Source organism: Arvicanthis niloticus, chromosome 19 (assembly GCF_011762505.2).
Source record: "Arvicanthis niloticus isolate mArvNil1 chromosome 19, mArvNil1.pat.X, whole genome shotgun sequence".
Classification (NCBI taxonomy): domain Eukaryota; kingdom Metazoa; phylum Chordata; class Mammalia; order Rodentia; family Muridae; genus Arvicanthis; species Arvicanthis niloticus.
Genome location: NC_047676.1, coordinates 9,182,009 through 9,196,898, shown reverse-complemented (window position 1 = coordinate 9,196,898; position 14,890 = coordinate 9,182,009). Strand labels below are relative to the sequence as shown.

General features: G+C 41.3%; 1 protein-coding gene across 1 annotated transcript in view; it reads left to right on the top strand.

Annotated features, from left to right (window-relative positions):
• The window catches only part of Ctnnd2 (catenin delta 2), an 804,610-nt gene that overhangs the window by 634,087 nt on the left and 155,633 nt on the right, over positions 1-14,890 (top strand). The window contains 2 exon segments of the mRNA XM_076916393.1: positions 7,555-7,682; positions 7,685-7,727. Of these exon segments, the coding sequence (XP_076772508.1) occupies positions 7,555-7,682; positions 7,685-7,727 (171 nt within the window).

The following is a 14,890-nucleotide window of genomic DNA, read 5'->3' as shown; positions in this document are numbered from 1 at the left end:
AAAGTAAAGGGAGGATGAACTAAAGCCCTATATAGCCCGAGGCCATGTCTGAGACTTGCTGTTATTAAAATGTGGGCTATCTTCATTTTTATACACAGAGATAGTCATCTCTTTCAGGTTAAAAAACTCCAGAATTACCCTCTATTAAAACAAAATAAAGGATCAAGTGAAGATAATTAAGACCTTATTAAAGAAATTTTAATAAACCAATTAGTGCTCATGAATATGATGATCTCAAGAGAAAGAGCCATCCTTTGCCTGAAATAAAAAAAAAATAGCATCTCTTAAATATATTTAGTATACATCATTAGTTATTTAAATTTCTTCTGAACTAAATCAACTGTCAATTATATTTGGAACAGTAATAACTTTATACTGATAAAAAGATGCTTATGGATGATGTAATTAATGGAACATTCCATAAAAACAATTTTATTGCAGATTACTATCAGAAATAAATTAGCATACCTTCATCATGTAAATTAAAATTTGCCAGTTACCAGTTACAACATTTTTAATGTAACTTCTCATGGATGCTCATACTTTGTGAATTCAGTTTATTCCACAGTTTTTCTATGAGTTGCAATTGGGAATCACCTTGAGTAATTTAGAATTATTAGTAAGTTAAAATAATAAAACTACACCGATCAAAATTGCAAGAGATGAAACTCCTAGTGCTATATTGATTAGTGTTGTTCTGAGGTATAAATATTCTCTCCCAACTACAAGCAGAATGTCTGTAGACTCAGGGAATATAATACCACTTAAATAGCATTTTTTATATTCACACCTGGATTTATTATTTGCCTTGCATCTGCTGTTTTATACTTTCAGTTCCTTACACCATCTTGATAGCACAGTAAAGCTTTAGAAACTCGTGCTGCTCAGAGCCCCTGGCACCCTGTAGGGGCGTATCTTGCAGTTACTCACTAGGCTTCTTTGCAGTAACTACCTGGCAAATGCCTCCTGGGTGTTATAGCACATTCTGTGTGTTATAGATGCTGAATGCTGAGTGTGTTCTGCATCCTTCAAACACTCAGACAACTGCCTGCTATCCTCATGGCTGGGAAGGAAGGAGAAGACAGATGCATCTTAGTAAATTAAGGAGTGACCGGGGGATGTGTGGATATCCAATGTGAGGTGAGCCCATCCAACAAAGGGTAGGGACAGAAAAGGGATAAAGAGAGAAAGAAGGGTTTGGAAGAAAGGGAGTGTAACAGATGATACTCCAGAATTTAAGAGCTAGAAACAGCAAACACGCATCTCACACAGTGTCTACAGGTCACAGGGATCCAGGAACAGCCATGTTGAGTAGCCCTGACTGTGCTCATTTGCAAGACTCAAGTCTCCATAGGCTTGAGTATAGCTGAAGGACCTGCTTACAGAATGGTGCAGTAATGTCACTGCTCGATGAAGGCCTCCATCTTCACCATAGTCGCCTGTCTGTGGGCTGCCTGTAGATCCTGTTGCATGACAGCAGACTGCAGGACAGCAAGCAACCCCACAGGAAATCCAGAAAAAGCCACAATGCCACACACTAGAACCTGGTGTGGGCTCTCAGAGTGCGATTCGGCTCTGCTGGACACAGGAAGTCATGGAGTCCAGTTCTCTCTCTTGTTTTCATGGCTGCTCGATCCCCTAGTAGGGACTATAAAAATCTGTGGACATGACCTAAGCCATCACTGAAGAAAGAGGGAAAAGGGATTGGAGGATGTGAGCAAAATCCCATCCTTATTTACTCAGAGAGCAGATAGCTGGTTATTGAGTTTTCCATACAACTCTTGAATCTCGTTTATTCCAGTGTGTTCTTTCTCTCCCTTCCCCGACTCTGATGTATGTTTTTAGCAGGACAGCTGTGAACCCAACTCTTGCCCAGTCTTGGTCTCTCTCAGTATATCAGCCATTGTGCCAACTGTCTCCAGAAACTCCTGGTTTGATATTCAAGTTTCTACATGTGTTCAGATAACTGACCCAAACATGGAATAGTTGTATCCACTTTCCAAATCTTCCTCTAGAGGTGATAGCTTGTGCTTGGTAGGCTCATGGTTCTTTTTTCAGGAGGTGCTCTGTGGGTCACAGAGGCTCATGAAATTAGGTGTGGACTGCTTGGAGTTGCAGACCAAGGGATGCAGTAAGTGTACTAGACTGTGATACACAATACAATCAGTGTAGACTGTATACAAACTGAGAAATGGTCCCATGCTCAAGTATGAACTAATTGGAACCCACTGATAAATTAACAAGAAAAGTGAGGGAGACAGAACAGTCCAATGAAAACATCTTTTTCACCTTCTCACTTCTTGGCAAACAGTAGATTAGCCCTTGTGGTTTTCCTTGATTTTCACCTCTTCCCCCCCAATTCTTCTCTACTCAGTAAAATGGAAAAAATTATTTGTTATTACAGAGTGGCTTTGGACTCCTATACATTCCTATATGTAAAAATGTACATTTTTACTATTTAGTTATCTTTTGCCGTAAAACGTGTTACCCATATTTTAAGGCACTCACTTAGAGGCTTCAATTTGTCTGTTAGTATTTTCAATCAGGAGCTGGTAATGAAAATACCCATTATCATTTTTCACCATTTTTCACGTACAATGCACACAAATGCTTCAACATGGCTCTCTGAAAACGTACCCTCAAGTACTGAAATAAATATAATTGATTTTCACATTCTTTTTACTACTGAAAGATCACTTGTTTTGCTATAAAGTAGCATTGTGATGCTACAAATGAATGCTAGTACACAGTTTGATTATTTCAGTAATCAGAATTTAGTTATAAAAATCCATCATGGATGAATCAAAGTGTTTTTCTTATTTTTCAAAAATGATATGCTAATATTCCTAGTGTCATAAATCAGCCCCACTCAAAACATATTTTCTACACCTACTGTTTCCCATTGACACTTTGTATAATGAGAATAGGAATTCATATTCAGAGCATATGGAGAATCACTGATACACTCAAAGGAGGTTGGGTGAACTTTTTTTCTGGATAGGGCAGGATGGCAAGTTGTATATGGACAAAAGTGGAGATAGGATGAGTGAAGGGACAGGGGTGATGGTTCAAGTACAACTGCCTCTGTAGAAACAGGCAAACCAAATCTGTCCTCGTTGCCCTGCACGAAAGTGCTGGTTTCCATATGCCAGGTAATTGCACTTACTTAAATGAAATTCTCAGTAAATGTTACTTTTGCAGACAGTTGAAAGTTTATCTGTAAAGAAGTCTAGATACAACTGTATAGTCCCTGGTTTAATTAACAGTCGGATTTGTGTTATCAGTGGCTTTGTTTGGTAGAACACGGAATGCAAGAATTAATCAAAATGTCAGGAAGAATGTTCTGCTCACCTTGCACGGCAGCTGAGGTGATGTTTCATCTCGTTAAAAGACCGCAAGCCCCTTAAACAAATAGTCTGAAGTTTGGTAGTTAGCCCAGCATAAGCACAGAAGCTTTCTGTTCCTTTATATCTGTTCTTCAGAACTAAACCAAAATAGGACAATTATTTTTAAAGCATTTTTAAAATGATGGCATAACATAAAAGCAGAATCTGTGACCTTGTCTAGAATTAGCTTTGTTTTAGATAATTCATATTTTAAAACTCAAAACATTCTTTCTGCACATCATTTTACTTTTGCTCTGTCTACATTAATTACTGCTACACTCCGTCTCCCACTCTCTCTTGCTCTCTTTTTTAAAGTTATTTTTTATTTTATTAAGATCAAAATATAATCATTTCTTCTCTTCTCTTTCTTTTCTCCAACCTCTCCCATGAATCTGCTGACTCTGCTCTCTTTCAAATACATCACGACCTCTTTATTTTTAACTGTTGAGTTTACACGTATATATTCCTAAACCCATACATACAACCTGCACTGTGTGATACTTGTCTATACATTTTCCGGAATGATCATTCAGTATTGTATAACCAATTGGTGTGTTCTTCCCTGGGGAGGAATATTGCTCCTGCTCTACCTGCAGTTCTGTGTTGGGGATTGAGGCCTTGTGCACTTTCCCCTGCCATGTCAGCATGTCTATTGCGCCATACTGTTTATGCAGCATAATAGTAAGACTTCATTCTACAATGACACCTACGCCTCAGGTGATGGAGTTGTGATGTATCAGTTAGGACTGGGCTCCACAACTCTGTATTTTGATCACTTGTGAGTTCTGTAGCTATTTCTACCTGTTGCAAGAAGTTTCCTTGATGAGGGTGAAGATGACACTTATCTGTGGGTATAAGGACAAATATTTACAAGGAGTGAAGGATTGTGCTAGATTAAGTGGCAGTTGTAAGTTCTTCTCCGAAATCTGTAACTTCACTAGCCTCATGTGATATGCTAGATTTCACTACTAGCCATGATTTCTATTTTTGAGTTGGAGTTTGAGTTGTTGGTTACCACAACATTAAGTGTGTCATTACTGCACCCTCAGGATAATGTCCTATGTTGGAGACTGTGGTATCATAGCTAAATAGGTCTGTTGGATCCTTCTCTCCTTTGGAAGATTGTATGTCTCTTTCTGGTACCCAAAACGTTAGTCCTCAGGGAGGAATCTTTCAGGTCAGATCCAGTTTAGGTCCTCTGGATCCTATGTTCAATGGGGGTGGTGTCTTTAGCCATAAACACTTACCTTCTATTTCTAACGGGCAACCAAGAGGGACAGGAATAGCTTATAATGTTTTCGGGAGTCTCTTGGATAGCCCTAACCATCATCTCAAAAGAGGCTTCTCATACCTATTGATGGGATTGTTATCAGACAGTCAGTGACTTCATAGTGCTGCTCCCCTTCTTGGTGTTGTATTAATGTTTTATGAAGATATGAAAAAAAACACCTTCTGACCCCACATAGGGCACCATGAAAGACCAAAGCATTAACTCAACAGCATTAACTCAGGAAAGTTCATCTTCATGTTGATCTGCAGGGAATTTTCCCAATAATTAATTTTTCCATGAGTTAATGCTTCCACCCAAATCCAGCTGTCTAAACCAAGGAATGTACTTGTCTTATTTATGGAACCGTGGGTGAGTGGTTACTTAAGGTAGCATGAGTAAGTTTAAAACATCTCGCTCCATCATAGATGATATTCCCATAAATGCTGCATTGCTAGGATCCCTCCCCACCACCAGCCTTCAACTCTATATATCTAGAACCTCTCAATCCCTGGCTGGGGTCCCAGGCGAGGGACTGAAAAGCTTTCTCTTCATCCTACAGGGGAAGCTTTGAAAGAAGGAAGTGGCTAGGGTCTCAAGTGGGGGTTGGAACAGTTTTCTCTTCCTCCTACAGGTGAAGCTTAATTGGTCCAATTTAATGAGACTCTCATGGGGTAATTACATCTACTATAATTTCAGATGGCAGTAGCCTCTTGCATTCCAACGAACAGGGTTCCAGAATAATCAGTGTTCACGAGGAAGAGCATTCTACAGTTCTTCTTGGAGTATTGAATTCAGAGTGAAGCTATCAACACTGTCATGGCAATGATGCTTAAATTGCTCCCTGAGCCTTTGACGGAGGATCTGATGCTGGAGTCTCATGGTTTCTAACAAATAGCAGCTGCATATTTTGAAGCAGATGCAAATAGACTAAATACGCAGACTGAGATGATCTTGGTTAAAATGAAGAACTGCCAGCCTGTTATGAATATAATTCCTTCTATTCACTCTCAGATAGAATGCAGAAGCTTGTGTCACTCATGTTAATGGTGAGCAAAAGCCTAGTGAGTCCGTCAGTTCAGTCAGATCCCTCAAGCTGGGTTCTCATCCTGGTAAAATGAAAAATGAGTTTTCTTTTTAAAAATCCTATTTCCTGTCAGTAGCCATCTAGGAAATGCTAAAGGCATGCAAGTAAGTTTTCTGGAGATTGCCCACAGTTTTGTATGGTCTGTGCTCTAAGAATGCAGGGTCCTTACAGACTTCATCGCAGGATAGCTTCTTGCTTTCCTGTCACTAGTATGTAGTCTAATGACTCCTGGACATTAGCCCACCCTAGTGGCCAAATTACTTACAAATCAACATGAAGATGGGCTTTCATGAATTACTGCTGTTTAGATGAATTAATGACTTTATAGAATTTCTGATTTATTTCAAATAATTTTAGAAAGAAAGTTTTAGGGGATGGTTTTAGTTGTTCTGCCAGAAAAATGTAATAAAGTTACAATCAAGAATAAAATGTGCCTCCTCCTCATAGAATAGTAAGTAAAGGCTGCATTATACGGACTACAATGTGCTTTCACAATTACACTAAGAAGAGAAATAGGCTTGGGACAAATTTGTAATCAAGGAAAAACATTAATTCTAGGACAAGTCCAAGGATGAAGCCACAGGTGTGCACTATGATAAAGCAAGGCCATGTGAAACTGTCACTTTGAACTTATATAAGCTTGTAGAATGAAACACTGCTTTCAACTTACTGTCAACATACTTTATAAACTTCCTTTTTGTGTAACATTTTATCTATGAGGTAATTTTCTAAAAAGCTTTTGTCTAAACAAACTATAAGAAAGCTAGAAAGAAGAAATAAAGTGCGCCCTGGGAAGCTCTGCTCTATTCACCAAGTCTGTTCTGTTTATGTCTATTCATTTATATGTTTGTACACTGTCTTAGTCAGGGTTTCTATTCCTGCACAAAACATCATGACCAAGAAGCAAGTTGGGGAGGAAAGGGTTTATTCAGCTTACACTTCCACACTGCTGTTCATCACCAAAGGAAGTCAGGACTGGAACTCAAGCAGGTCAGGAAGCAGGAGCTGATGCAGAGGCCATTGGAGGGATGTTACTAGCTTGCTTCCCCTGGCTTGCTCAGCTTGCTTTCTTACAGAACCCAGGACCACCAGCCCAGGGATGGCATCAACCATAATGGGCCCTCCCATCCTTGATCACTAATTGAGAAAATGCCTTACAGCTGGATCTCATGGAGGCATTTCCTCAAGGGAGCCCCTTTTTTCAGTGATAACTCCAGCTGTGTCAAGTGACACACAAACCAACCAGTACATACACTAAGACTAAAAAAAAAAGATTCAGAGTTCCATGGGACTGAAGCACTCTTGCCAGCCCAGATAAGTAAGTGTTTGTTTCAATCAGGAGTTCTGGACCTGTAAATCGCTTGCTATCCCTGGTCACCAGCACCATCGCTATTGAACATAATCCTAGGTCACCAAGGCCTAAAACCCTTTTTTGCTGCCTGCCTCTGGAACCTTCTGATGTCAAACATCTGGCTTTGACAATTTCCAGAGCATGTCTCTTAATGGTTTCAATACAGGTGTTTTAAAATTAAGGGAACCTCTAAGACCAGTGCCAATCTTTTTTTTTAGTGGTGTGTGTGTGTGTGTGTGTCTACACATCTATAGATGTCAGAGAAACTGTGTTCTACTAATGTAACTCAACTCAGTGATAAACCTCAGTAGCAAGGCAGCCTTATTCTACCAAGCCATCTCAGTGGCCCAAACCTATACTGTGCACTCATTCCTGCCAGTGTGCTATCTCAGTGAGAAAATCTGCGTTGAGGTGAGGAAGAGTGGTACCCACTCAGTGTCCCTTCTTGTGTGTCTCTTGCAAGGAGCCTTTGGAACCTCTTCATCATGTGATGCACTCAAGATGCCAATCATCCAGATGCCCTGCAGTGCTGACCAATGCAGTGATTACCCTCACTCGGGCTGGGAGAATTCACCTCTTCAGGATGATCGGAAAAAATACCAGCGCATTCATCAAAGGTGCTGCGCAACGCACGAGGTGCCTAAGGTCAGCCCCTCCCGCTCAGCCGGGCCAACAGGAAGTTGCCTTCCTGCGAACTTCCATTGTGTTTCCCAAGGATCACTGTTCTGCAGAGATAGATGTTGTCGTGGAACTAGAAAGTCCTGCAACCTCTTCTGAAGAGGGTAGAGGCGTTTCCCACCGCTCTAGACCTGCAGAGTGTTAGCTGAGTTAGGCCGCTTGTCTTAATTAGGAGGGAAAAAAGTTCATTCAACCAAAAACCGAGCACTCTCTTCACTGAAAATAATGGTTTCTAAGTTAACCTGGCAGACATTTTACTTGTAAAAATAACACCTCCTCCGCCGGCAATTGCTTGGGGAGAGTCTGTAACAAATGTATAGGATGGAATTTAAAATACCACCAGGAACTGCTTTTATTCAAGGCCCTCTCTACAAGCTTCTTTGTATGACTACAAAAGTCCATAACCTTCTCTGAAATAGCTCCCTAATAAGGCTTGTTTTAACTTGGTGTTTTCAAGTGTATAATTTTTTCTAGTGCATTTTAAAAAAGAACATCACCCAGAAATCTATAGAGTCTCCTTAGAATTGTCTTTGCACCTTGACTGACTAAGCAGGATAGACATTCTTCTGAAGCCAACCTGTGTTTCTAGGGAAGGTTTGTATTAAAGTCAAAACCATCTAGCAGGTGGGTTCATTATGGGTTAGGAATAATAAGGTTTGTTGAACATGCCTAACCAAATGTATTTCAAAACCAAAATGTTCAGAGTGGTTTTTAGCTGTGCTGTCACTGACCAGAAGTTTTCTCCTACAGTCGTTTGGTTTCTAGATGTAGATCCAGTTTCTGCTAAGGAGCAAAACCACCTCAGGAAAAATTAATAATAGCCATCTTGTGACTATCCATACCAGTGCTCTCGGTGCTGGCACTGAGAAGACATCTTGTGTTAGTGTGCAGAGCGAGGCTCACAGCCAGCCTGTAAATATCTTTACATACACAGAAACCGAACAGGAGTCCTCTGACACTTTCACTTTTCCTCCACATGACATTATAGACCTTTGGCATGAGTTTCTTTGGTTAGTCTCTACCATGACCCAGATTTATTCTTCTCCAGAGTTCCCTGTTGTAGCATCCTTTTATGACTTCTTAAATTCTCTTATCCTTTAGAGGCCCCCCTCTACATGTGTGCTCTAACTCTTCTAGTACTGACGCTGGAGAAACTCCTGACCTTCTGTGCCTGGTTATCTGTCCCAGTTACCTGCATCTATTAAGAATAATTTTCCTCCTTTTTAACATCTTCTGCTTGCAAAGCCTGCTGGCATACATTAAAAAGAAAAAAGCCTGGGGAAGAAGGAGCCTCAGATTCAGTTGCAGAGTAACCAAAGACCTGACCAGCTCTGCAGAGGAAACACTGACTAACAGCTGCATCGTTGCATTTCCATGACATTTGATTCAAAGATGAGGGCACAGACGCCGCGTGTGTTCTGCACCTTTGATGATAAAGTAGAAGTGCCATTATATGTCATATGACCATTTCATAAAGCCTCTGGCTGCATTTAAGGTCTAAGATGTGACCCAGAGTAAGATGAGATCAGACCAGGGTGAAATCCCATACTTCTTCACACACAGAGCCTGCATCCCTTACTGCTGCTGCCACTGTGCAATGAGTACTCAACACAGGAAGAAAAGACTGGAGGCTGTAAGGTTTCGGATGAATATGTTATAGCCAAGTCTGGCTTTCTAAAGCCACGATGCAACCAGAGTTAGAGATTTCCCACAATTCTGAGTATGTTATATGATTTATAATGCAAAGCCCAATCAAAGTTGTAACGAAGCTTATTTTTTAGCTCATTAAACTTTTGTCCTTTACAAAGCAGTAGCTAATGCCATTCTCATTCAAATACGATGGTGTATCATGCCACACTGGTAGTCTCTTAGACTGGGAGAGGAATATAGTAGTCATGGAAAGAGGTAAAATAATTTATCAAAGACTCCATAGACAAAGGGTTTTAAAGAATTGCTGTCCACTGAGAGTGGGGACAACGCACCTGACCAGTTGGGTGTGTTAATGCCTTATAGACATTATAGGGTTCCCTTTGTGAGCTTGTTTGCACTCCCGGTCTTCTTGGCAACTGCTAACTCTGTATTCACGTTAAAGAAGTCACTTCCTGTGTTGCTTCTGCCTTTTAGCACTTTGCTCCCATGAGCCTTTGCTAAGTGAGTGATAGCAGCATGCCAGAGAGAGAGCTGGGACACAGAGATCCCCTCTACAGCTCATACCATGCAATAATTCTCAACCCAGAAGAAGGGGGTGACACATACCCAATTGACCCTACTGTCACATGAATGCAATGGTAGTTCAGGGGGAAGCTGCTGTGCCATTTTGTATTAGGATTTGAGTGCATGTGTATTTTGGAATCCAGAGAGAGTCTTGGATGCAGATCTCCATAAATGGCAAACTGAGTCTTGCTTTCTTTGTTAGCACTGAGGTCAAACCCAGGGCCTTACACGTTCTATGCAGGTACAGTACGACTAAGCTGCATCGCTAACCCTGGGCAGTTTATTCTCCTGCTTTTTATAAGCTCACTAAATCCATATTTAGTTAAGTCATGGAGTCACACTTGATTTTAACCTACAACAACAAGTTTGTTGGTTTCCATTTGACCACACCAAGAGGAGGCATAGGTTCCTCTGGCAGTAGAGCTCTCTAGAAATATGCAACAACCAGCCAACGGATGAATAGGGCACAGAGTCCTGTGTGCTGGTTCATCTAATTTCCTTCCCTTTTGCTTTTGGAGTTTTTGAGACAGCACCTCAGTCTGTCATCCAGGTTAGCCTCATACTAGCTTGTGACGACCTTGGCTCTGCCTCCTGAGTACCTCAAAATCGTGCCCTACCATGCCCAACCTGAATCTCTTTCTCTTACCAAATGGCACTCACCTGGACAGTATCCTTTTTTCGATTAAGTGCCAGGTGTTTGCTTCTCCTCCTCTTTGCTTGCTTTTCAACTCTCTGTCCTGAGGTCTTGGCTGTGATTGGATGTGAGCTGTGTCCCCAGAGTCTATTGGCCAGAAGTCTGGTCCACACTATGGAGATATAGAGAGTTGATGACACCTTTAGACATGGGACCTGATGGGAGGTGTCTGGTTCTTGGGGCATTGTCTTCAAGAGGAACAGCTGTAGCTCTTGGGTTCTTAACTGAGACAGATCCTCTGGAATCCACCCTGCTGCTGTGATTCCTTCCATCTCTGTTGCCATGGTGATGGATCTACCTTGAGGCCCTCAGTAGAGAGCAACAAGGAAGCATCACCTGGCAGTGGTGTCTGAGCCTTCAAAACTCTGAATCATTTACTTGTGGAGAAATACAGAAAGACAGAGAAGAACTAGGCGTGGAACAGGCAGGAATCTGTGACAGTTACCCAGTGAGCCCCATCTTAAATCTTCATTTAGAACCAGGGGTGCTTTTGACAAATACATAGAGATATATTTTTAGGAATATCCTAGTCATGTCAGACTCCTCTGTTCTGTGACTGATTCGTTTAAGATAAGTTGATACTTTAGTTTGTTTCTACAGTTTAGGAATACATAAAATGAAGTATAAAAGGAAAGCCTAGCTTCATGTCATGAGATTTCCTAACCTAGTATAGCAACTGGCAGATAAAAATAAATATGAGGGACCCTTCTGCGTTATCACTCTTGACTTCTGTTCATAGCATAACTCAGACCTGTGTCTGTGACTTCGAGAAGAGAAGCAAAGCCAAGATTTAGCCAATTAGTGTTTTACTTCACGATTCTACTTTTCAGAGATGAATGCGAGTTTATGAACGTAGGCCATACCAAGCCCCACTGTTCAAAAGCTCAACAGAAAAAAATTAAGCAAATAAATTTATTTTTAAGGAGTGCAAATCTGGAAACTGTCTTGTCTCAGACAACTCCTGTCCTTAACTGACAGTTCAGGCTCTTGTGTGTCTCAGTGGTAAATGGTACAGTGTATCCATAGAGGCCACCTCTCTCCATCCTGGCTCTCAGAAGCCATATTCACAATGTAATTTCCAGGGAAGAACCACCGGCCTCTGCCATCCTTAAGAGAACAGAGTCATCTCCTGTGGACACAGCATCACAGAGGATATTTATAGAGAAGATGCCACTCCCTTAATCCTTTCTATTTAGAATTTATTTTGTGTAGGAAATGTGAGTTTTTTTCAAGCAGATTCATATTTTTGTTTTCAAAATACCTATTTATCACTGATAAAATAAGATAGAAATGGGGGTAGGGAGAGTTTGTAAATTTTGTTGAAGGAGCGAGTTAATAGAAAAAACAATGCTGGTAGCTAGAGGACAGGCCTTAGAACCATGAGCCAACAAGACGCAGGGCAGGGCAAGGTCTAACTCCATGCACTGCCTCCACCATGCCTTCTTCCCTGACCCCGAATAGTCACACACATTCTTGCTTATTTCTTTCTATTTTATAATTCCATATTTTGTTCCACTTCTGCTATGTCCAAACTTTATATTTATATAAAACCATTTTTTAAATCCTGTTCAAGATAAAACAAAAACCACTTTAACATATTGCCTAAAATAAATGTTAGCAATTATTAGGAAGGCTTGGGGCATAAATCTGAGTGGGATTATTTTTTTTCTTCTTCCTTTCATGATTAAGAACTCCTCCAAAAAAAATGACTTCATGCAGACCAAGTCAGACCTGGGAATACATTTGGAGTTTTACTGATGACCGTTTTGCTGAGCACTGTGTAATCAAATGTGTCTCTTAGCCTTTGGCCATTATAATGATCAGCTTCAACTGAAAACACATATTAGCAGGCTGCAAAGAGACCAGATCTCCTCTGTCTGTGGGCAAGGGCTTGCTGGCCGAAGTCAGTGTAGTGGCTGACATAAACATGCCTCCAAAATCCTATCTGTCTGTAACCTTGGAAGGTGACCCTTCTTGGACATAACATATTTGGAGACCTGATTGGTTAACTTAGCATGACCAAAAGTGCCAAGTGTGTCCTTTTAAGGAGAGAGCACATAGATGCACAGACAAAGAGGCCTTGGAAAACAGGCAGACAACGAGGCAGCTACATGCTAAGGAACCATGAAGGCACTTAAAAACCACCATAGAAAAGATGTTCTTCCTTAGAGCCTACAGTGTGAGCATGGGCCTGGCCTGCTGGCACCTGGCTTTTGGAATCTGATCTCTAGAATCCTGAGAGGATACATTTCTATTGTTCTTGGCCATGAGTTTTCTGAGACTCTGCTCTGGCAGACCCAGAAAACAACTTTTTCTCATATTTCCAGAGGGACTGTCCAAGCCAGGGGACACCTTAGGACCCAGGACAGGGAGGAACATGAGAAAACCATTGCTCCCAAACAGTCTTCACAAACTGAAGCAGAAGGTCCAGAGTGGGGTTTGATTCTTTCTGTGTTTAAACCCAGTTGCCTCTATAGCTCAGTTAGGGAAGAAAGAGATTACCTGTGCACAGCTGAGGTCTGCATGTCCAGATGTGATTGTCTCAGACTAAGGTTTGGCCCTTAACTGGGTGTGCATAAAGGAAGACGTTTCCTGTGTGCCTGCTCCTGCCCAGGAGCCTTTTTTTTTTTTTTTTTCTTTCACTTTCTTTTCCAACACTGACTCAGCTTCAGAGCTCAGCTTGGATTTATAGGAGACTGTGTGCAGCTAGAAGTCATTCTAGGTTCCTTCCCGTACAGGGAACGTGACATGGCACATACATCATCTCACAGTTCACCCCAGCAGCTGCTGGCAGAACAGATGCTTCCTGAATTTTCTCGAAGAGATGACTGTGTTTCCCATTTTAAAACATCGCAAATCAATACTCTAAAGATCCTTGGCGTGGCCATAATCATCACTTGAGAGTGAGCTCTAGGTGAAGCCTTGATAAGCCGCCTCCTTTTCTCCCTTTTCATCCAGCGACTGGCTCAGTACGACAGCTCGTTCACGTTACTCTGTGGCTGTGCTACATTTCGTCATGGGAGCTTAGGACTTTATCAGCAGTGGGAATGTGTGCACGAGGCTGGCTCTGTTAACTTCCACCGCTGCTCCTTTGCCCGTGCCACCAGGTCATTTATTTATTTTTATTATTCTCTTCCCACTTCAGCGTCTTGTCCTGAAGGACAACAATATGCAACCCCAATTTTTCTCATCTATCTTTGTGTACACAGAATGTTATTAAGCCTGTCAAAGGAGTTCCACTGTGCCTGTGCTTATGAGTGTAATTAAACTCACACCCTCAATTAGTCATTTTAACCCATATAATGGATGAGCGCCTGGCCCCACGGTGCCACTAATTCTAATGTGACCTTGAGAAATCCCATCACAAAGTAACGCTGATGATAATCACACTGAGGACAGAGGCTCTAAGGACATTATTTTTTATCTGGTTTACTCTCGCATTAGCCACAGGTAAGAAGAAGAAAAAATTTTTACTTTTTTATGTTAGTATCATGCCAGTATTATCCACCTACTCAGATGAATGCTTTTTTTAGTATCTTACTTCATATCCATACATGCATATAATGTGCTTGGATCAAATCTACTCCCCCATTCTTTTCCCTCCAATCTCTCTCTTGTCTTCCTTACTACATGTACCTCCCAACTTTATGTACTTTCTATTATAACTCATTCAGTGCTGCCTATATGTGTATTGGTTAGGACCATGTACTAGAATATGGAGAGCAGCTCAAGGCCCACATCCCAGTGGCCTCTTCCCACAGTAATAAATGTCAGTAACTCCTGAGATATGAGTAGGCTCTCATGAGTCCTTCCCCATCTATGCTTAGCTTTTGCCTGGCTAGATCTCATGGCAGTGTCGTGCATGCAGCTCAAGCTGCAAGAGTTCACGTGTGCAACTGTACTATCACTTCTGTCAAACATTGCTCTTGCTACAGACCTTTACTCCCTTTGGCTCATACAGTCCTTCTCCCCCCTCTTCTGTGATGATCTATGCACCTTGGAGGGAAGACATGGGATTCAGATGTCCTAATTAGAATGGAGTGCTCCGTAGTTCCATATGCTCTGCACACTGACCAGTTGTGCGACTCCATATTAATTGCCATCTACTATAAAAAGAATCTTCCGAGATGATAGCTGAGAAATGCACTCTTTTGTCGGTATGAAGATAAGAACCAACAGTATGGTTTATGATTATGTGTCCATTTAACTGGAT